General features: G+C 46.6%; 2 protein-coding genes and 1 long non-coding RNA gene across 3 annotated transcripts in view; 1 reads left to right on the top strand and 2 right to left on the bottom strand.

Annotated features, from left to right (window-relative positions):
* The window catches only part of LOC134984235 (uncharacterized), a 379,662-nt gene that overhangs the window by 117,712 nt on the left and 237,692 nt on the right, over window positions 1–24,258 (bottom strand). The gene's annotated exons all lie outside the window — the stretch shown is intronic.
* The window catches only part of LOC134984229 (oocyte zinc finger protein XlCOF22-like), a 130,793-nt gene that overhangs the window by 43,416 nt on the left and 63,119 nt on the right, over window positions 1–24,258 (bottom strand). The gene's annotated exons all lie outside the window — the stretch shown is intronic.
* LOC134984234 (gastrula zinc finger protein XlCGF17.1-like) lies at window positions 20,601–21,543 on the top strand (the record flags this gene model as incomplete). The annotated part of the gene is made up of 1 exon (XM_063949860.1): window positions 20,601–21,543. A coding segment is annotated over one exon (909 nt), but the record flags the coding sequence as incomplete, so codon positions are not given.

Below are 24,258 nucleotides of genomic sequence, written 5' to 3'. Positions count from 1 at the left end.
GTATGGAACAAAGTACTTTACATGCAATACACCATATGATACCCTGTAATCATCATCATCATCTGCTAGGTTATAATCTACTTTCTCTTACGTACTAGAGGATGCTGGTATCCATTTAGTACCATGGGGTATAGACGGGTCCTTTTAAAGTGCCAGTGACTCCCAGAGTTTAATAGTGTGGGCTGCCACCTCCCCCTATGCCCCTCTTACCAGACTCAGTTTAGAAAATGTGCCCGGAGGAGCCGGTCACAGCTAGGAGTTTTCTTAGTTTTTTATTTTCTAGAGTTAGTTAGGTTACAGGAAGGCTGCTGGCAACAGCCTCCCTGCTTTGTGGGACTTAGGGGGGGAGAAGGAACCAACTTCCAGAAGAGTTAATGGTTCTCTACTCCGCTGACAGGACACTGAGCTCCCAAGGGTGCTGATCGCAAGCCCACAAGGCGACTGCTCACTCACGCAGCACAGCTGCCACCCCCTAACAGAGCCAGAAGAAAGAAAAGTGGTGAGTACAGCGTCGGTGGCCCGGTTAGCGGGTCGCCGGCGGGTATGGCGGCACAAAGGTGGAAGCGCAGCTCTGACTGGCTGCCCTCCAGGAAGGCTCAGCAACACACAGTGTAGGCGCTTTGAGGGGCGTCCTGAGCCAGCGCGGATAAACCCTCCACAGGTCACGTAGCTAACAGGGGCTAATCCCCCTGTTATCACTAAAACCCTCAGGCCAGTATAAACAATTAGTACGGGAAGCCGGGCGCCATTACAAGGGGCGGTGCTTCCTCTCAGAGCGGATCCAGCACTCACCAGCGCCATTTTCTCCCTGCAGATCATAGGAACTAGGACACTGACAGGGAGCGCTGCCCTCCCTATTAAGGTCAGTCAGTCAGCGCCGGGCTTTTATCATAATAACTGCCTACAGGGGCGCTGTGTGGCTGGCTCCTTATACTCTGTGACTCTCTGAAGGTACTCTGGGGGAAACTGTGTCTGACATTTTCCTGTGTGTGTGTGTAAGTGTGTGTGTGTGTGTATATCCACATTACCATGTCTAAGGACTCTATGTTCTGTGCTGCAGAGTGTGTATCTTCTCCTGTGGAGTCTATTCCATGTACTCAGGACTGCAATGTGCTGTCTCAGCCTTCTGAATCCGAACCCCCATGGGTGGATTCTTTAAGGGGAATGATATCCCAGATTTCAACAAGGATGTCACATACTGAGAAAGAGACAGTTTTTGAGACAATCTGTAGTGGGTTTGAAGTATTCAGCTCTCACTACTTCATCTAAAACCCCACCTACATACCCCCAAAAATGTACACTTGCCCAGATAATGCAAGCTGACACTGATACCGACTCTGATACAGGGGACGGTGATGGCGATATGCAGGGGGGGATGCATCCATTGCTAAAGAGGTGCAGCTAATGATTGAAGCCATTAGGGATGTTTTGCATATTTCTGAGAAGGTTCCGGAACAAGTAGAGGAATCTTATTTTACAGTAAATAAGAAGTCCTCGTTTACCTTCCCTGATTCTAAGGAGTTAAACTCCTTGTTTGAAAAATCCTGGGAAAACCCAGAGAAAAAAATCCAGATCCCTAAAATAATTCTCATTGCTTTCCCTTTCCCTGAAGAGAATAGGAAGAAGTGGGAAAACTCACCTATAGTAGACGCTTCTGTATCTAGGCTGTCTACAAAGGTGGTTTTACCTGTCCCTGGTTCAACTGCCTTAATGGAGCCAGCTGATCGCAAGATTGAGACTACGCTCAAATCACTATATACTGCTACAGGCGTGGCTTTAAGGCCCAGTATTGCTTGTGCGTGGATTTCTAAAGCCATAGTAAAGTGGTCAGGCCCCTTACTAGAGGGCTTAGATACTATGGATAGGAGTGACATTGACTTGTTTTTACGTCACATACAGGATTCTGCAGGTTTCATGGTGGAGGCCATGAAGGACATTGGCCTGCTACTTCCATGGCTGTCTCGGCATGCAGAGGACTGCGGATGCAGAATCCAAGAAAACTGTGGAGAACCTGCCAATCACAGGTTAGGCACTATTTGGGGACGCATTGGATGCGTGGATTTCCACGGTGACTGCGGGTAAGTCAACATTTCTTACCTCCGCAGCAGCCCCGGCTAGGAAATCTTATCCTACACCTACACTGCAGTCCTTTCGAACCGCAAAATCTAAAAAATACAAACCCCCTCCCACCTTCTTTAGAGGAGGTCGGGGAAGATCTAAAAAACCTGCACCAACAGGTTCCCAGGAACAAACCAGGTACTGCTTCCTCCAAATATTCAGCATGATGGTGGACCTCTCAGCCTGGAGAGCACGCAGGTGGGAGCGAGACTAAAAGATTTCAGTCACGTCTGGGTGTCATCATGCCTAGACCCCTGGGTGACGCATATTGTTATCCAGGGGTACAGACTGGAGTTTAAGGAACTCCCACCTCACAGATTCTTCAAATCAGGCATACCAGCTTCGCAGACAGAAAGTGCTATTCTAGAGGAAGCCATTCAAAAATTGGTACGAACAAATGTCATTGTTCCAGTTCCACCTCACCCAAAAACCAAGGGTTATTGCTCAAACCTGTTTGTGGTACCGAAACCAGACAGTTCGGTAAGGCCTATATTGAACCTGAAGTCGTTGAACTCCTACTTCAGGGTTTTCCAATTCAAGATGGAGTCTCTGAGAGCGGTGATCTCAGGTCTGGAGAAGGGGGTATTCCTAGTATCCCTGGATATCAATGATGCATACCTTCACATTCCGATCTGGCCGCCTCACCAGGCCTATCTACGGTTTGCACTACAGGACTGTCACTATCCGTTCCAGACGTTGCCATTTGGCCTCTCCACAGCACCGAGGGTGTTCACCAAGGTCATGGCGGTGATGATGCTCCTCCTACGCAAACAGGGAGTGAACATAATTCCATATCTGGATGATCTGCTGATAAAGGCATCTTCCAAGGAGAAGCTGATGCAGAGTATTGCGCTCTCAACTCAACTACTTTGGGATCATGGGTGGATCCTGAACCTTCCAAAGTCACATTTGGAACAGACAAGGAGACTGCCCTTCCTGGGGATGATACTCGACATGGAAGTGCAGAGGGTGTTTATACCAGTGTAGAAAGCGTTGGTGATCCAATCAATGGTCCAGGATGTCTTGAAACCTCCCCGGGTATCGGTTCATCGGTGCATTTGCCTTCTGGGGAAGATGGTAGCCTCCTACGAGGCTCTACAATACAGAAGATTCCATGCACGGTTCTTCCAGCTGGATCTCATGGACAAGTGGTCGGGATCGCATCTTCACATGCACCAGCGGATATGCCTGTCGCCGAAAGCCAGAATTTCACTACTCTGGTGGCTGCAAACTTCTCACCTGCTCGAGGGTTGCAGGTTCCGGATTCAGAATTGGATTCTTCTAACCACGGATGCAAGCCTCAAAGGTTGGGGAGTAGTCACCCAGGGGGAAAACTTCCAGGGAAAGTGGTCAAGCCGGGAATCTGTCCTTCCAATAAACATTCTGGAACTAAGGGCCATATACAATGGCCTTCTACAAGCGGCTCATCTTCTGCAAGATCGAGCCTTCAGGTTGTCGGACAACGTCACAGCGGTGTCCTACATAAATAGGCAGGGTGGAACGAAGAGTAGAGCTGCAATGTCAGAGGTAACAATAATCCTCCTCTGGGCAGAAAGACACATGCTGGCGCTGTCGGCGATCTTCATTCTGGGAGTGGACAACTGGGAAGTGGACTTCCTCAGCAGACAAGATCTCCATCCAGGAGAATGGGGCCTCCACCCAGAGGTATTCGCAGAGGTAACACACCGATGGGGTGTACCTCAGATACACATGATGGCCTCTCGCCTCAACAAGAAGCTTCGGAGGTACTGTTCCAGGTCACTAGACCCACAGGCAGTGGCGGTGTACGCCCTGGTGACTCCGTGGGTGTTCCAGTCAGTGTATGTGTTCCCTTCACTTCCACTCATCCCAAGGATTCTAAAACTAATAAAAAGATCAAGAGTTCCGGCGATCCTCATTGCTCTGGACTGGCCAAGGCTGGCTTGGTACGTGGATCTTCTGGCTTTACTGCTGGAGGATCCGAGGCCACTTCCTCTTTGCGAGGACCTTCAACTGCAGGGGCCGTTCGCCTATCAAGATTTACCGCGGCTACGTTTGACGGCATGGAAGTTGAACGCCAGATCTTACCTCGGAAGGGCACTCTGAATAAGGTTATTCCTACTCTGATCCAAGCTAGGAAGGGGGTAACGTCTAAGCATTACCATCGGATTTGGAAAAAGTATGTGTCTTGGTGTGAATACAAGAAGTTTCCACCGGTGGAGTTTCAACTGGGATATTTTCTCCTCTTTCTGCAAGCAGGTGTGGATGTTGGCCTACGCTTGGGCTCCATCAAGGTCCAGATTTCGGCCTATTTTCTTCCAGAAACAATTGGCTGCTATCCCTGAGGTTCAGACTTTCTTGAAAAGAGTTCTGCACATCCAACCACTCTTTGTGCCTCCTATGGCACCTTGGGATCTTAATGTGGTGCTGCAGTTCCTGCAATCGGATTGGTTCGAACCTTTACAGGAGGTGGACGTAAAGTTTCTTACTTGGAAGGTGGTCATGTTGTTGACCTTGGCTTCTGCCAGATGTGTGTCAGAATTGGGAGCATTGTCGCACAAGAGCCCCTACTTGATTTTTCTATGAGGATAGAGCTGAGCTCAGAATGGTCAGCAATTTCTCCCTAAGGTTGTGTCGGCTTTTCATATCAACCAACCTATTGTGGTGCCAGTGGCTAGTGACACCTCAATTACCTCAAAGTCCTTGGATGTTGTGCGGGCTGAGAAAATCTATGTGAAGAGAACTACTCGTCACAGAAAGTCAGACGCACTATTTGTCCTTTATAATCCCAACAAGATTGGGTGTCCTGCTTCTAAACAAACAATTTCACGCTGGATCAGGCTTACTATCCAGCATGCTTATTCCATGGCAGGATTGCCAATTCCAAAATCTGTTTAGGCCCACTGTACATGTAAAGTGTGTTCTTCCTGGGCAGCTGCCCGGAGTGTGTTGGTCTATTCAGCTTTGCCGAGCAGCTACTTGGTCAGGGTCGAACACGTTTGCTAAGTTTTACATGTTCGATACTTTGACCAAACTTGAGGTCCTCAGAGGCCAATCAGTTCTGCAGGAACCTCAGCACTCTCCCTCCCGTACTGAGAGCTTTGCTACATCCCCATGGTACTAAATGGAACCCCAGCATCCTCTAGGACGAAAGAGAAAATAGGATTTTAATTACCTACCGGTAAATCCTTTTCTCGTAGTCCGTAGAGGATGCTGGGTGCCCGCCCTGTGCTTTGTATTACTGCATTGTTACTTGGTTCAGTATTGTTGGTTTAGCCGTTGCTGAATTGTTCCAGGTTGGTTGGTTTGGCTTTCCTTTTTCTTATGTGTGAGCTGGTGTGAATCTCACCACTATCTGTGTATTTCCTTCTCTCGAAGTATGTCCATCTCCTTGGGCACAGTTTCTAGACTGAGTCTGGTAGGAGGGACATAGAGGGAAGGGTCATCCTACACTATTAAACTCTTAAAGTGCCAGTGGCTCCCAAAGGACCAATCTATACCCCATGGTACTAATTGGACCCCCTACATCCTCTACACACTACGAGAAAAGGATTTACCAGTAGGTAATTAAAATCCCATTTTTACATCCCCATCATCAGTGTCTTACATCTATACCCTCAATAGTAATAAGGAAGATGTGTGTATGGTATGATATACAGAATTACATATCAGAATCTATACAGCTGCCGCCATACTTCTGCTTCTCATACGTGTGCTACTGGCAGCAGTGAACATCTGAGTGAGAGTGCAGGGAAGACAGCAGAGTCTGATGAGAAAGAGACTGGATCTGCCTTTGCAGGGATGTACCACACCTGTCACCCCTGGGAGTATATAAAATAATAAATAAGAGGAGCGTGGTCCATCCAGACGTACTTTCTGGAGATCTCCTCACTAAGTGGCTTCTTATCTACCTGATAGCTCGCAGCCGCCGCTGGGACCAAGACACAATCTATTAAGTCCCCCACTCCTCCTGCCTTATAGCCGCTCGCTCTGCTCACTCCGGGCACTGTTCCCTGCCGCAGCCAAGTGACACCGCTGAAGCCATGGGCTGTATTCTCCGGACACCTGACTTGGAGGCGCTTTTGGCTCAGTCGGGATCACTTGTTCTCCCATTCACATGGGTGCACAGCTTCCACTACTGATGGGGACAGAACGGGCAGCCCACAGTCACCGGAGCCCGGCGGTGGTATTGGGAAGTGAGATGGCTGCCATTTTGGATCCTGGTACTCGGCCATCACATGCTTTGCCTTCAATAAGGTGTAAAATTGATATAAGCTACTAAATAAGTGTCCTGATGGCTGGATTGGGGTCACTGCACTAAATTGAAGCATTTGCCTGGAGGTGAAACTACCCTCTATTTATATGGTACCACTATCATCTACTTCCTCTCAGTCTACATGCAGAGCCCAGTATCAAGTATCGTCTGAGTACAGCTCATTACACTCTGATTACAACCTCACAGTATATTATTTTGTGGATTTATCCACTGAATATATTTTGCCATTTGTGTCTCTCTGTGCTGAGTACCTCACATCTGTGATCACGCTGACCTCTAGTGGAATTTCTCGGTCATTAATGTGTTATTTGAGTTGCATTACATCATGTTTACTTGAAATTTTGGCTCAGATACCCCTGTCACCCCGACTAAGAATGTCATTTTGAATGGAGTCATCTTGATGTAACCTCCTGACAGCGTTCTACTGCTACTTTTATTTATAGATTGTTTGTATTTTCCTATCTCTGAGAGGTCAGTCTCTTTGTAGCCGGTATACCATGCCTCCAAAAAAGGTTAAAAGGTACCAAATTGGCCCCGCCTGTCCATCTCTTTAGTACCTCGAATTCAGGTGGTCCTTCTGAGACCACTACAATATCAGCTGCTTCTTCTTGTCAGACGCACAGCCCAGCTGTAACGGCTGAAGACGTCTTAAGACTCTCTAGATGATCCTGTTACTCTACGATCTATACATTCTATGTTATCTGCATTTAAGGACTGAAATAACCTCAGAACTTAACTCTAATATTCAAGCTTTGAGGTCAGATATCAGTGAGATTGGCACTCGTACAGACTAAGATGAGATTGTTGCGTCTCACAAAGGTCTGATTTCAGCACGACACCCTTCAGGAAGACATGGGGGTACATTTACTAAGATTCGTATTTTCCAGAATCATGTCCAAGTTCAATCACGAATGACATCGACAGTGTAAAATTGCAACTTTTTGAATTGATTACGACTAATTTACTAAGCTGTCGTATTCGGGTTTTTCTTTTCTTCCGATGTCGATGTCATTCGTGTTTTTTTTTTAGTTTTTTACGGCAGTGATTAGCAAAACACTGCCGACTTTTTTTACAATCAATCTCGGCCGGATCTGTGTGATCCGTGCTGGGGTTCATTTTTTTTTTTTTTTATTAAACACTGTAAAATAAAAAAAAATAAAAAAATGCGTGGGGTCCCCCCTCCTAAGCATAACCAGCCTCGGGCTCTTTGAGCCGATCCTGGTTGCAAAAATATGGGGGGAAAAATGACAGGGGTTCCCCCATATTTAAGCAACCAGCATCGGGCTCTGCGCCTGGTCCTGGTCCCAAAAATACGGGGGACAAAAAGAGTAGGGGTCCCCCGTATTTTTAAAACCAGCACCGGGCTCCACTAGCTGGACAGATAATGCCACAGCCGGGGGTCACTTTTATATAGTGCCCTGCGGCCGTGGCATCAAAAATCCAACTAGTCACCCCTGGCCGGGGTACCCTGGGGGAGTGGGGACCCCTTCAATCAAGGGGTCCCCCCCCCCCCAGCAACCCAAGGGCCAGGGGTGAAGCCCGAGGCTGTCCCCCCCATCCAATGCGCTGCGGATGGGGGGGCTGATAGCCTTTGTTGTCAAAGAAAAGATATTGTTTTTAGTAGCAGTACTACAAGTCCCAGCAAGCCTCCCCCGCATGCTGGTACTTGGAGAACCACAAGTACCAGCATGCGGCGGAAAAACTGGCCCGCTGGTACCTGTAGTACTACTACTAAAAAAATACCCAAAAAAACACAAGACACACACACCGTGAAAGTATAATTTTATTACATACATACACACATACATACATACTTACCTTATGTTCCCACGCAGGTCGGTCCTCTTCTCCAGTAGAATCCAAGGGGTACCTGTTGAAGAAATTATACTCACGAGATCCAGGGGTCCAGGCTCCTCGGGAAATCCAGGGTTAATCCACGTACTTGACAAAAATAACAAAACGGTGTCCCGACCACGAACTGAAAGGGGACCCATGTTTGCACATGGGTCACCTTTCCACGAATGCCAGAAACCCACTTTGACTTCTGTCTAAGTGGGTTTCTTCAGCCAATCAGGGAGCGCCACGTTGTAGCACTCTCCTGATCAGCTGTGTGCTGCTGTCCTCACTGACAGGCGGCACACGGCAGTGTTACAATGTAGCGCCTATGCGCTACATTGTAACCAATGATGGGAACTTTCTGCCCTGCGGTTGACCTAAAGTGACGTCACCGCTGAGCAGAAAGTTCCCTGTGTGTGTGGGTATTTTTTTAGTAGTAGTACTACAGGTACCAGCAGGCCCGTTTTTCCGCCGTATGCTGGTACTTGTGGTTCTCCAAGTACCAGCATGCGGGGGAGGCTTGCTGGGACTTGTAGTACTGCTACTAAAAACAATATCTTTTCTTTTACAACAAAGGCTATCAGCCCCCCCATCCGCAGCCCATTGGATGGGGGGGACAGCCTCGGGCTTCACCCCTGGCCCTTGGGTGGCTGGGGGGGGGGACCCCTTGATTGAAGGGGTCCCCACTCCCCCAGGGTACCCCGGCCAGGGGTGACTAGTTGGATTTTTGATGCCACGGCCGCAGGGCACTATATAAAAGTGACCCCCGGCTGTGGCATTATCTGTCCAGCTAGTGGAGCCCGGTGCTGGTTTTAAAAATACGGGGGACCCCTACTCTTTTGTCCCCCGTATTTTTGGGACCAGGACCAGGCGCAGAGCCCGATGCTGGTTGCTTAAATATGGGGGAACCCCTGTAATTTTTTTCCCCATATTTTTGCAACCAGGATCGGCTCAAAGAGCCCGAGGCTGGTTATGCTTAGGAGGGGGGACCCCACGCAATTTTTTTTGAGAAAATAAGCACTTTCCCACCCCTTCCCATTGATATACATGCACGGATCTCATGGATCCGTGCATGCCTATCTAATCACGGGGGGAAAAAAAAGGTCTGTTTTTTTTTAGCACTTTTTTACGAGTTGTAATTTTTCACGGCAGTGTTTGTTCTTTTTTTGCTTTGCACTTCTTAGTAAATGACCGAGATTCATACTTAAACAGCCGCGTTTTGACCGATGGTGTATTCATTCGTAATTTTTTACTTGGACTTGCAAAAAATTACGAATGCCCTCATCACTGCCGTGATTAGTGCTTAGTAAATTACCGAGATGACACTTTGATGAAAAAACGGCATCTCGGACAAAATCGGGAGCTTAGTAAATTTCCCCCATGGTCTCTATTCATGATAAAGTCATTGATTTAGAAGACAGGTCTCAGAGAAATAATATCAATAATGGGCATTCTGGATTCTTTTACAAATGCTGAGCTTTAAGTTTATGCCATGGTCCTCTTTCAGAAACTTCCACCGAAGGCTTCTGCCGCGGACTTTCTTATTACTGACAGGATCCATAGACTCCCAAAGTCCAAACAGACCCCTATCCAAGCACCGAGGGACACTCTGCTCAGGGTGCACTTTTTCACCTTAAAGAACGCATTCTATGAGCCACTGTCTTCCTGATCCACAGCTGAGTGCCTGGATAATCTGCGCTATTTCCAGAAACTTCTCCTGCGACGCTGGGCAAAAGGCATCTGTTCCACCCAAGGAAATGTGCAATACAAATGGGGCTTTCCTACTATGGTTATTGTAATGAGAAATGGTGCCTTCACAGTGATACCTTCACCTGAGGATGGCCCTGCTATTCTGAAAAAGTGGGACATTCCTGTTGACAGTCCTTCATGACACTTTACCTAAACCAATCCCGGAGGCGTTGTTTTCCGTCTTCAAGTAATATGATAAAGGAGTAAGACTGTTAGAGACACTCAGAGTTTGTTTCCTACTGTAACATGTGCCAACTGGGACTAAGTTACTGGGCATGGATCTATTTTTGGGCCAGATTTATTTGTTCTTGTTATGTGCTATTTAATTGGTATATGGTCTGATATTCTTTCTACTCTTACGTTTCGTTATACCTTTCTAGAATGTTTGGGTGTTCAGGTAAAGCATGACTGATTCATGTAACATCCTGTTGCCCTTATAACTGTGTTGGTAGAACCTAAATTGGATAACAGGCCATGTTCCTGGCCTTTACCTCCTTTGGATACATTGGTTACATTGAGATTTGATATTTCTTTTTACAATTGTTACTATGATGACTAGATTTTGCCCTCTCGTATGGCTACTTGGGGTAGTCGGTGGGTTTCCCTTTTAGGTCCGACCGCCACCTTTTTCTACCTTTCTGTCACGGTACCCTAGTGACGGATTCTATAGCTCCTTTATGGACGCTATTTCTGTTTGTCTCCCATATTTGTTCCCTATTTTATATTTTCTGTGATTTGATAGTTTGAAGTATGCACACGCCCTACAGACTCTGTTGGACTTTGCACAGATGATCCTAGATGTTTCATACCATGATCTGATCTCTATCACGGTGAAGTTTTTAAGTCTTAATGTAAAAGGTCTCAATTCTCCCCGTAAGGGAGGCCTTGCATTAAAATATTTCACTGACCAGAAGGTGGCGGTGGTAGCCATTCAGGAATCTCATGTTCCATTGCACTCTCCCCCTCAGTTTACCAATAACTACCCAACCTGCTCTATCTCCTGTGGTGTAGCCATCCTTTCCCATAGATCCTGCCCATTTCACCTGGAAAGCAAGTGAGTGGAATGCAGTGGTAGATTTTGGATTCTAGTTGGGAAAATTCATTATAAATATGTCCCCCTCACTTCTCTCTATGCCCCTCATGCCAGACAGCCCCAATTTATTAAATATTTTTTTTTTCAAAAGCTACAACTAATTGCACTTCTACTTATGGGAGATGTTACTCTTCTCCAGACCCTCATCTTGATAGATCCTCCACTACTGATGAACAGACCAGTAATGCCGCCCGTTCCTCAGCTTCCTCATGCCCCCATTTATTAGCTGAATCTGACCTCTATAACACTTGGAGAATTAGACATCAGGTGTGCGTGATTATACTTATTACTCTGCTGTACACAGGTCATATTAGAGAATAGACCTTCTAGGTCGTTACAATTGATCCCTTACATTGATATATTTCTGTATGGGGTGATATTTGTAACTACTTTTTAGATGCCATTTTGTTCATGTATAACTCCATTTTGTATATGTATGACCTCATTGCTCTATATATGTACATTTTATTAGGATTAATGCTTTAGACACTAGTTAGAAATATAGATCCACAGCTGTCTCTTACCTTTGACCTAGTGTGAAGGACATAGTGAGTGGGAAGCTTTTAGGCTGGCTGATTATAATAGATATATGTTCCTGTTATCAGCATCTCAGATGGAAACTGTCTAGTAAGATGTTTGGGGTATTGTTTTCATAAGTAGGTGAAAGGGGACAGTTGTCCAGGATAAGATACATTATGTTATACTGAATGACTACTGCACCCAGCATCACAGACCTGAATGTAATATCTGGTAAGACAATGTTAGCGTATCCTTGCAGGGTATAAAGCCTAGAGACTTACACATAGCAGGTTAGTTCTGATTGAAGCTAGTTCTGTCTGCAGCGGATATAGACTTCTATAAACCCACCTCAGTTTAATACATTCAGACAGAGTTATTAAAGAGGGATCCTGAGGGCGACTGAGCTATATTGTTTAAACTACTTAATGGATGACCATCATCTGGGACAGATCATGAAACATCTGAGATAAGAGCTGAGTATTCTAATTTGTTCCTGCTATTACTGTAACTGAGTGTGGCCGGAGAGACCAACCAGCCACACGTGTAATGGCGGCTGCGGCACTGAAGGTGTTAATCCTCGTGCCCGGCGCCATATTAAGGGACAATGGGCGCTTGGCGCCACTTTAAAACTGTGCACTGGTGCTAAGCACCATCTTTAAATGTAGTGTGGGTGCTAGGCACCGGGTATTTAAAAATATATTTAATACTGTGTTTTCACCAATGTTATATTTAAGGCAATAGGCACAGTTGTAAGACTGCACATTTACATTGCAGCAAATGCCAGCACTTAGAAGGAATGTGTAAGCTGTGTTGGTTTTAAAATGCATTTACGTTTGTGGACAAATGGCTTGGAAGCTTCTCACCTAGGAATTGAGATGCTGATGACCCTGGCACCTGGAAAGGGGTGTATGGACAAGCCATTTGTTTGAGATTGAGATGCGTCTGTGTAACTTTATAGACACATGCAGGTGAAAGGATTTGTTGCTGTCTTCTCTGAATATTGTGTGAACTGGGTTTGCATGGAGATGTTAGAGGAGACAGGAACATGTTGATCAGATTGTTTTACAAATGCAAACTAGTGGGTTTTGTGTAACAACAGTTTGATGTAAGATTTCTTAGGCTGCATTATGTGTGATGCAGATTATGTTTAATTTACAGTATAAGAACGTTGTCTATGTGTGAGAGGGTGAATGCAATTGAAATGCAAGTTACATTTACATTTGTGAAAGAGACAGGAACATGATAATCAGATTGTGTTTGGGAAAGCCACTGGTTTGGTTATATATGAAGAGGAGCAGGAATGTGCTTTATCTAAGTCTTAACTTTTGAAATGTAAACTTGTATTTCTTTATATTTTCTGCGATAACCTGATTGGTTGGAGAAGACAGGGAGGGCTTACCCCCCTGTGGTACTGTGTGTAGAACTGAGATAAAAAGAGGATGCCTGTGAGCCTCCAGGGTATTGTAACATCTTCTTCTGCTGAAAACATCTTGATTGTATGCTGTTGCCCCTAGCAATAGGGAGGAGCCTTTTTAAAGGTTATTTGAGCAAATAAACATCTTTGCCTCAAGAAGACTGCTTCATCTTGTGACCTACAGGGTTAGGACAAACCTAGCCCCGTTCTCCGGCTGTCCAGGGAAGCACCTGACGTCTCCAAGCTCCGCCTTCCGCCAGCTACCGGTAGAGGCCTAGCAAGTGGCTAGTGGGGATTCGTCGACACCACACAGGTGTGGTAAAGCAGTGCGCGGCACATACAGAGCAGAACCGTGGTTCCAAACGCCACGGCAGGTTAGGAGTTTGGTGGTGGCAGCAAGAACCCGCCCACAACGCAGTGGGTGGAGTCAGTAACAGGCGGTTACTGACGGTAAGCGGGAATCCCCTATGTGGTCAGGCCTCGTGCGGCTTGACCTTCCATTCTGTGCGCAGTCGACGGGACGCGGCAAGCGGCGAGTGCTTCCGTACGGTATCGTCCTGTCACACATGCGGATGCTTGTCCGCATGTCAATCTGTGTAAAGTCAGTGGCGCCACTGCGAGGCGCCCTCTTCAGGTCAGGAGCCCGGCGGCAGCCGACTCCGCTGCCTCCCGGAGTTCCGCCTCTGCAGAAAGCTACCCCTGTATACTATGACGGCACAGGATGCTACCCCTGTATATTATGACAATACAGGCTGCTCCCCCTGTATACTATGACAGTACAGGATGCTACCCCTGTATATTATGACAACACAGGCCACTCCTTCTGTATAGAAAGAAAATACATTCCGATCACCCTATATAATAATAATAACAAGACACCAAAGGCCCCTTCCGCCTGTATATTATGACAACACAGGCCACTCCCCCTGTATACTATGACAGTACAGGATGATACCCCTGTATTATGACAACATAGGCCACTCCTCCTGTATAGAAAGACAATACATGTCGTTCACCCTATATAATAATAGTAACAAGACACCACAGGCCACTTTCCCTGTATAAAAAGGAAACACCGGCTGCTGCCCCTGTATAGTAGGATGTCATAATCCACTACCTGTTAGGCGCCGAGGGTCCGCTCGTCAGTGCGGCCGGCGCCTAGCAACGGGGACGCCACTGTCGGATCGTGTTCCCCGTTGCTGGGTCTAAGTTTATATCATCACTGGTTTCCTGGCTGTGTAGCATGCAGCTGCACGGTATGTTGTAATTATCACTCATCTGTTTCCCTGGCCATGCAGCTTGTCAGCTGCATGGCATTTAATCCAATCAGCCTCCAAACAGCTGATTGGAAGACTCTCTGTTAAAAGCACTCCCAGGACTCCTCACAGACGCCGGTGATAGCTTCCTGTTTGCCTGTGTCTGCTGCAGAGAGAGTTCCCAGTCCCGGTCTATTCGAGTGTTCCTGTTCTCAGTGATCCTGTACTCGGAAGTTACCATCTGTTCCTGGAGTCTGACCGAGCACCTTAACATCTGGTGGCGTTCGTGAGTCGCGGCGCAGCCGTGTGTTGCGGCTTGTCCGCTACTGTTTATTATTTTGCTTTATTTTATTCTGGAGCTTTTGCGGAGGATTCCGCTTCCATAAGATCCACTCTGGTGTCCGGCGGTGCTGGATAGGAGTGTCGGATCAGTGGATCTTTGGTTGTCCTTTTCCCTGGCGGCTTGTCCGCACATACCTTTTGAATTTGTTAGTTAGCTTGTAACCCCTGGCCTGGTTGTTTAGTCAGAGGGCCCCTTGTTATCACCCTGTCTCGGACTTCCCCTTGTCTCCCATTAAGACCTGCGGGGGCATCGGGGTTGGGCAGACATAATCCGCCCTTCGAACGCGGCTGCCATGGGCTCAAGCAACCATAGTCTCGCAGGGGATTTCTGATAACACGGGCGAGACAACGGAGTTAGGGCGCCAGGGGTTACTAGGCTCTCCAGCTCCCACAACCAGTATATTGTTCCTGTACTCAGATCCCTGTCATAAGATCTTCTCCGGTCTGGAGTACAGGAATCATAACATTATCACCGGCCTGACAAAAGAAAAAATTTTAACAAGAGTTAATTTTTTCACTTATTCAGTTGGGAGAATTTTGTCGGCCTCATGAATCCCACCGGTGTTGGGCCAAATCCTGGCCAGTTTCTAGTTAGTCAGATTCAAGAACTTACTCAGATGGTTCAGGATCTGTCCCTCCGGGTGAGCTCACAGGAAGATCTGTTACGGACTTCCTCGAGGGTCATCCCTGAACCAAAAATGCATCTGCCTGACCGTTTTTTTGGGGATAGAAAACAGTTTTTTAATTTTAAAGAGTCTTGTAAACTTTATTTTCGGTTAAGACCAGTCTCCTCAGGTACGGAGGCTCAGCGGGTTGGAATTGTAATTTCTCTGCTTCAGGGGGATCCTCAGACCTGGGCTTTTGGTTTAAAGACAGACGATCCGGCCTTATCGTCTGTAGACGCCTTTTTGGGATCTTTAGGGCTATTGTATGACGACCCTGATAGAGAGGCGTCCGCAGAAAGTCAGTTGCGTGCTCTTAGACAGGGTGGGAGTCCTGCAGAGAATTATTGTACGGAGTTTCGCCGTTGGTCGAACGACTGTGGCTGGAATGACCCTGCCCTGCGCAGTCAGTTTCGCCTCGGCTTATCTGAATCTATAAAAGACAGTCTCCTTCAGTATCCCGCTCCTGAGACCCTTGATAAACTCATGGAACTCTCTATTAAAATAGATCGTCGGCTAAGAGAGCGGAGGGCTGAAAAAGGGGCATCTGTAGTTTCTTTTCCCTGTGTTCCTTCCGTTCCTGTAGACATGGAGGAGCCTATGCAGATTGGTCTCTCCAAATTGTCTCCGGAAGAAAGAACCAGGAGGCAAAATTCTGGTCTGTGTTTATACTGCGGAGGTAAGGGACATTTTGCCCGTAGTTGTCCAAACAAGTCGGGAAACTTCCTGACCAAGTGAATTGTGAGGGGGTTCACTTTGGTCTACAGCTCATCTCCTCAAATAATTCACTGTTGGTTCCTGCTAAAGTTTCTTATGACAGCCTCTGTTCCTCGGTCTCTGCTTTTGTGGACAGTGGAGCTGCAGGAAACTTTATGGACTTAACATGGGCCAAGGCCTTAGGTATTCCTCAGCTAACCTTAGGTAGGTGTATCACCATGCATGGTTTAGATGGGAGTCCCTTATCCAATGGGGTTATTTCTCTATGTACACCTCCTGTTTTGCTCTCGGTGGGAGCTCTGCATTCTGAAAAGATTGAGTTTTTTCTTACCCATTGTCCAGCAGTTCCTGTGGTTCTGGGTCACCCTTGGCTGGCCTTTCATAATCCCATCATAGATTGGCAGTCTGGGGAGATCCTACAATGGGGTACCATCTGTGATAAAGAATGTATTACGCTTCCTATCCGAGTAGCTGCTGCCGGGTCCGCACATATTCCTGGAGAATACCAGGATTTTTTGGATGTGTTTTCCAAGGGCAATGCGGATATTTTGCCTCCCCATAGGCCTTATGATTGTACCATAGAGTTAATTCCTGGTGCCACGTTGCCTAAAGGAAGGTTATATGCATTGTCTGGTCCTGAAACTGTGGCCATGAATGAGTATGTGAAAGAAAGTCTTGAGAAAGGGTTTATCAGGCCATCTAAATCCCCTTTAAGTGCAGGTTTCTTCTTCGTAGAGAAGAAGGATGGTTCCCTCAGACCCTGCATTGACTTTAGAGCGCTGAATAAGATCTCAGTAAAGAATACTTACCCCCTGCCGCTGATCTCTGTCCTCTTTGATCAGCTACGTTCGGCTGTTATTTTTTCTAAGATTGACCTGAGAGGAGCATATAACCTCATTAGAATCAGGTCAGGGGATGAGTGGAAAACGGCATTCAGTACTCAGTCAGGCCACTATGAGTATCTGGTCATGCCATTCGGCCTATCTAACGCTCCGGCAGTTTTTCAGGATCTCATTAATGATGTGCTCCGTGAGTTTCTGGGAAGATTCGTCGTGGTCTATTTAGACGACATTTTGATATATTCTGACTCTGTAGAACAACATGTTACCCAGGTGCGTCAGGTGCTAAAGAAATTACGTGAAAATCACTTATATGCCAAGCTGGAGAAATGTGAATTTCATGTCACGGAGGTATCCTTTTTAGGGTACATTATTTCCCCTCGGGGATTCCGAATGGAACCAAAGAAGCTCCAAGCCATCCTTAGTTGGGCGCAACCCACCAACTTAAAAGCAATTCAGCGCTTTTTAGGGTTTGCAAACTACTATAGAAGGTTTATTCACTCTTTCTCTGACCTAGTTGCTCCCATTGTGGCACTTACTAAGAAGGGAGCAGATCCTACCAATTGGTCATGTGAAGCTAAAGTATCTTTTCAGGCCTTGAAACAAGCCTTTGTCTCAGCACCTGTCCTTAGACATCCCAACCCAGAATTGCCTTTCATTGTTGAGGTTGATGCCTCGGAGGTTGGAGTAGGGGCTATCCTTTCTCAGAAGGATCCAGATTCCCTTGAGTTACATCCTTGTGCCTTTATGTCCAGGAAATTCTCATCTGCAGAATCCAACTACGATGTTGGTAACCGGGAGTTGCTGGCTATTAAATGGGCTTTTGAGGAGTGGAGACATTGGCTTGAAGGAGCGACCCATACCATTTCAGTTTTGACTGATCACAAAAATCTTCAATACATTGAATCAGCTAAGCGACTGAATGCCCGACAGGCTCGTTGGGCTTTATTTTTTACTCGTTTCAAATTCATTATCACCTTCAGACCTGGTTCCAAGAATACCAAGGCTGATGCCCTCTCACGCAGTTTTCTTCCCGTTCAAGACAACAGTCCTGTTACTCCCATACTTCCGCCTTCATTCATTCAGGCAGGTCTCACACAGGATGTTTTTTCCCAATTGAAGCTGCTTCAACATCAAGCTCCGGGAAATACTCCTGCTGGTCGTCTTTTTGTTCCTGAGTTTTTGAGAGCAACTGTTTTGGAGGAATTTCATGATAGCAAAGTTGCAGGGCATCTGGGAGTCGCTAAAACTTTGGAATTGGTATCCCGCTCAGTGTGGTGGCCTGGTCTTTCTAAAGACATTAAAGAGTTTGTTTTTTCGTGTCAGGTCTGTGCACAGCATAAAGTTCCCCGTTCTTTGCCTATTGGTCAACTTATGCCCTTGAATGTTCCTCTTAGGCCATGGTCGCATATCTCCATGGATTTTGTGGTGGATCTCCCTCTGTCAGCTGGATGCCGAGTCATATGGGTGGTAGTGGACCGTTTTAGTAAGATGGCCCATTTTATTGCTCTTCCCCGATTGCCATCTGCCCAGGGATTGGCAGTCTTGTTCCTCCGTCATGTTTTCAGACTCCATGGGTTACCCACTGATATTGTTTCTGACAGGGGTCCACAATTCATTGCACAATTTTGGAAGTCTTTTTGTGCTTCGTTAAAAATGAAATTGTCATTAACCTCCGGTTATCATCCGCAATCCAATGGACAGACTGAGCGAGTGAACCAATCCCTAAAACAATATTTGCGTTTGTACTCGGCCAAACTCCAAAATGACTGGTCTGAGTTTCTTCCATTGGCGGAGTTTGCTTATAATAATGCCTGTCATTCCTCCACCAATGTGTCCCCATTTTTTGCAGTTTTTGGTTTCCACCCCAGAGCTAATTCATTTTTTCAACATTCCTCTGTCTCCTCTCTGGCCCTGACCTCTCATCTTAAACTTATTTGGAAAAAAGTGCACCTGGCTCTCAGAAAAGCAGCTTTCAGGGAAAAAAAAATTTCTGACAGGCTCCGGCGGCCGTGCACTTTTAAAGTAGGAGACAGGGTGTGGTTGTCGACTCGCAATATCAAACTTCGACAAACCTCAGCCAGATTGGGTCCTAGATTTATTGGACCATTTCTCATTATCAAAAAAGTCAATCCAGTTGCTTTCCGGTTACAGTTACCAAAAACTTTACGGATCGGAAATACCTTCCATTGCTCTTTGCTCAAACCATATGTTTCTTCTAGCAGATTTCCTCGTAAAAAATCTCAGGGGAGATCACCAGTTAATGTACAGGGTCAGCAGGAGTTCTTGGTTGAGAAGGTTCTCGATTCCAAGTTATCCCGGGGTCGGCTTTATTTTTTGGTGCATTGGAGAGGTTATGGTCCTGAGGAAAGGTCGTGGGTCCTAGATGAGGACCTTCATGCCCCAAGGCTCAAAAGGGCATTTTTTCAAGAATTTCCTCAGAAACCCGGATTTAGGGGTTCCTTGACCCCTCCTCAAGGGGGGGGTACTGTTAGGCGCCGAGGGTCCGCTCGTCAGTGCGGCCGGCGCCTAGCAACGGGGACGCCACTGTCGGATCGTGTTCCCCGTTGCTGGGTCTAAGTTTATATCATCACTGGTTTCCTGGCTGTGTAGGTAGGTAAGAAGCCACTTAGTGAGGAGAGCTCCAGAAAGTACGTCTGGATGGACCACGCCCCTCTTATTTATTAATTTATATACTAACAGGGGTGACAGGTGTGGTACAGCCCTGCAAAGGCAGATCCAATCTCTTTCTCATCAGACTCTGCTGTCTTCCCTGCACTCTCTCTCAGATGTTCACTGCTGCCAGTAGCTTGCGGATGAGAAGCAAAAGTATGGCGGCCGCAGTATAGATTCTGATATGTAATTCTCTATATCATACTTACCGTACACACATCATCCTTATTACTATTGAGACTATAGAGGTAAGACACTGATGATGGGGGTGTAAGAGTGGATTATAGCCTAGTAGATGATGATGATTACAGGGTATCATATGGTGTATTGCATGTAAAGTACCTTGTTCCACACCTACTCTGCTGTAGCAATATACCTTATATAAGGGTGAGTAACACATGTACAGGCTTACCAGCGTATGAGCACATACATAAAGGAATGCTACCTTACCAATGCTTCCAGGAGTAACGTTAGGAGACATTTCTCTGATCCATCAGCTCATATGACTGATGTTATTGTTCATCTAGAATCTCCAATTCATACGATATGTTCCCCATCCATTGTTTTACATTGGTGCTGACATAGGACTTGGCGAGTGACTACATCTCTCCATTTATACTTCATGGTTAGTTACCAGTACAAGAGAGAGATATATCTAAGTCTTATTATAATATTACATATGTTATTGTGAGTGTTCTCAGGAGGGTGGACACAATGATAGTCTGAGACACAATATTGTAAAGCCTTCATTAAAAGTTATGTCTTATTATACACACACATTTACAATTAAGTGTCCCAGAGAGTCGTCTTCTCCTATTGTTTACAAGATTAATATTGTTACAGAAAATGTCACATTTCCATAATGTATTTTATTTCCAGCAGATGGACACACAAGCAGGAATATCACAGAAGGACATCTAATGTTATCCCCGGATTGTGACATAAAAGATAATGACAGTAGACAGGATATAACCCCAGGAGATAACCCCATTACCCCAATTATACATCCAGCTCTATCAGCTAATCCCCCTGATCCTGGGAAATGTTCTTCTGATCACTCTGATATTGGTGCATCTGTTACAGCTCTGAGCGTAGATACAGAGTTTCCATGTTCTATAGATGCCAAATGTTTTACACAGAACACAAAGCGTATTAACCCACACACAGGTAAGGAAGGTGAGAGGCCACTGATATGTTCAGAGTATGGGAAATCTTTTGCACATAAATCAGATCTTGTTATACATCAGAAAAGTCACACAGGTGAGAAGCCATTTCCATGTTCTGAGTGTGGGAAATGTTTTGCACGGAAATCGCATCTTGTTATACATCAGAGAAGTCACACAGGTGAGAAGCCGTTTTCTTGCTCTGAGTGTGGGAAATGTTTTTCCCAGAAATCACATCTTGTTCTACATCAGAGAAGTCACACAGGTGAGAGGCCGTTTTCTTGCTCTGAGTGTGGGATATGTTTTTCCCAGAAATCACATCTTGTTCTACATCAGAGAAGTCACACAGGTGAGAAGCCATTTTCTTGCTCTGAGTGCGGGAAATGTTTTTCCCAGAAATCACCACTTGTTACACATCAGCGAAGTCACACAGGTGAGAAGCCATTTTCTTGCTCTGAGTGTGGAAAATGTGTTAGATGGAAATCACAACTTCTTACTCATTACAGAAGTCACACAGGTGAGAATATATTTCCATGTTCTGAGTGTGGGAAATGTTTTTCCCAGAAATCACATCTTGTTCTACATCAGAGAAGTCACACAGGTGAGAGGCCGTTTTCTTGCTCTGAGTGTGGGAAATGTTTTTCCCAGAAATCACATCTTGTTCTACATCAGAGAAGTCACACAGGTGAGAAGCCATTTTCTTGCTCTGAGTGTGGGAAATGTGTTAGATGGAAATCACAACTTGTTACTCATTACAGAAGTCACACAGGTGAGAATATATTTCCATGTTCTGAGTGTGGGAAATGTTCTGCACACAAATCAGATCTTAGAAACCATGAGAGAAGTCACACAGGTGAGAAGCCATTTCTCTAACGTCCTAAGTGGATGCTGGGGAGTCCGTAAGGACCATGGGGAATAGGCGGGCTCCGCAGGAGATAGGGCACTGTAGAAAAGAATTAGGACTACTGGTGTGCACTGGCTCCTCCCTCTATGTCCCTCCTCCAGACCTCAGTTAGCATCTGTGCCAGAACGAGAAGGGTGCAACTTAGTGGGCTCTCCTGAGCTTGCTGAGAAGAAAAGTATTTTGTTAGGTTTTATTATTTTCAGAGAGCATTCTGCTGGCAACAGACTCTCTGCTACGTGGGACTGAGGGGAGATAAACAAACCTTACCAACTGCTGGATAGATTGCGCTTCTTAGGCTACTGGACACCATTAGCTCCAGAGGGATCGAACACAGGTACTGACCATTGGCGGTCCGATCCCGGAGCCGCGCCGCCGCCCCCCTCGCAGAGCCAGAAGCAAGAAGCACGGCGTGGAGTTGAAATCGGTGGCAGAAGACTCCTGTCTTCAGATAAGGTAGCGCACAGCACTGCAGCTGTGCGCCATTGCTCCCACAGCACACCACACACTCCGGTCACTGTAGGGTGCAGGGCGCAGGGGGGGCGCCCTGGGCAGCAATAAGGTACCTTTGAAAATAGTTTTGTAGACATACAGGTAGGCACTGTATGTCTGCATGAGCCCCCGCCATTTTTTACACACAAAAACGCGGGACAGAAAGCCGCCAGAAAGTGGCGGGGCTTCTTCCTCAGTACTCACCAGCGCCATTTTCTCTTCAAAGCTCCGCTGGAAGGAAGCTCTCCAGACTCTCCCCTGTAGAATCACGGTAGAGGGGTGAAAAAGAGGGGGGGGGGCACACAAATTTAGGCGCAAAACAGATATTACAGCAGCTACTGGGTAAACACTGAGGTACTGTGTTTGTTCCTGGGTTATATAGCGCTGGGGTGTGTACTGGCAAACTCTCTCTCTGTTTCCCCAAAGGGCCTGGTGGGGGAATTGTCTTCAAAAGAGCTTTCCCTGTGTGTATGGTGTGTCGGTACGCGTGTGTCGACATGTTTGACGAGGAAGGCTATGTGGAGGCGGAGCAAGAGGAAACGAGTGTGGTGTTGCCGACACCGGATTGGATGGATATGTGGAAGGTTTTAAATGAGAATGTTAATTCCTTACACAAAAGGCTGGATAAAGCAGAAGCCTTGGGACAGTCTGGGTCTCAGCCCTTGCCTGATCCTACTACGCAGGGGCCGTCAGGGTCTCAAAAGCATCCACTATCCCAGGTTGTTGACACAGATATCGACACGGAGTCCGACTCCAGCGTCGATGATGAGGAGGCCAGGTTACAACCTAAAATGGCCAAAGCTATACGTTATATGATTATAGCTATGAAGGAGGTGTTACACATCTCCGAGGAGAGCCCTGTCCCTGACAAGAGGGTTAATATGTTTGGGGAAAAGAGACAAGTGGTGACCTTTCCCCCGTCTCATGAATTAAATGAGCTACGTGAGAGAGCTTGGGAATCACCAGATAAGAAACTGCTGATCCCTAAAAGGATGCTAATGGCGTACCCCTTCCCGCCAACGGACAGGTTACGCTGGGAATCCGCCCCAAGGGTAGACAAAGCGCTGACATGCTTGTCAAAAAAGGTGGCCCTACTGTCACAGGATACGGCAGCCTTAAAAGATGCTGCAGATAGAAAGCAGGAAGCTATCCTTAGGTCCATATACACACATTCTGGTACCGTTCTTAGACCGGCCATTGCGTTGGCATGGATGTGTAGTGCAGTAGCAGCATGGGCTGACATGTTATCCGAAGAAATGGATACACTGGACAAGGATACTATAATACTGACATTGGGGCATATCAAAGACACTGTCCTGTATATGAGAGATGCTCAGAGGAATATTGCCATGCTGAGCTCTAGAATAAATGCTATGTCGATTTCAGCCAGAAGGGGCCTATGGACTCGACAGTGGACAGGTGATGCCGACTCTAAGCGGCACATGGAGGTTTTACCTTACAAGGGTGTGGAATTATTTGGGGAAGGTCTGTCGGACCTAGTGGCCACAGCTACGGCTGGGAAGTCAAATTTTTTAACATTTATTCCATCACAACATAAGAAAGCACCGTATTATCAGATGCAGTCCTTTCGTTCACAGAAGGGTAAGAAAGTCCGAGGTGCATCCTTTCTTGCCAGAAGCAAGGGTAGAGGAAGGAAGCTGCATAACACAGCTAGTTCCCAGGAACAGAAGTCCTCCCCGGCTTCAACTAAGTCCCCCGCATGACGCTGGGGCTCCACAGGTGGAGCCAGGGTCGGTTGGGGCGCGTCTCCGAAATTTCAGCCACCAGTGGGTTTGCTCACAAGCAGATCCCTGGGTTTTACAGATAGTATCTCAGGGGTACAGGCTGGAATTCGAGGAGACGCCTCCTCGCCGCTTCCTAACATCGGCTCTGCCGACATCCCCCATAGAAAGGGAGTTGGTACTAGCGGCGATCCAGAAATTGTACATCCAGCAGGTGGTGGTGGAGGTCCCCCCCCCCTGCAACGGGGGAGAGGGTATTATTCCACGTTATTTGTGGTACCGAAGCCAGACGGATCGGTCAGGCCCATTCTGAACTTAAAATCCCTGAACGTTTACCTGAAACGGTTCAAGTTCAAGGTGGAATCGATAAGAGCGGTCATTGCGAGCCTGGAAGAAGGGGATTTTATGGTGTAGCTGGACATAAAGGATGCTTACCTGCATGTCCCGATTTATCCACCTCATCAAGAGTACCTCAGATTTGTGGTAC

The sequence above is a fragment of the Pseudophryne corroboree genome, assembly GCF_028390025.1.
Source record: "Pseudophryne corroboree isolate aPseCor3 chromosome 3 unlocalized genomic scaffold, aPseCor3.hap2 SUPER_3_unloc_41, whole genome shotgun sequence".
Taxonomy (NCBI): Eukaryota; Metazoa; Chordata; class Amphibia; order Anura; family Myobatrachidae; genus Pseudophryne; species Pseudophryne corroboree.
This window is presented reverse-complemented; position numbering and strand designations above follow the sequence as displayed.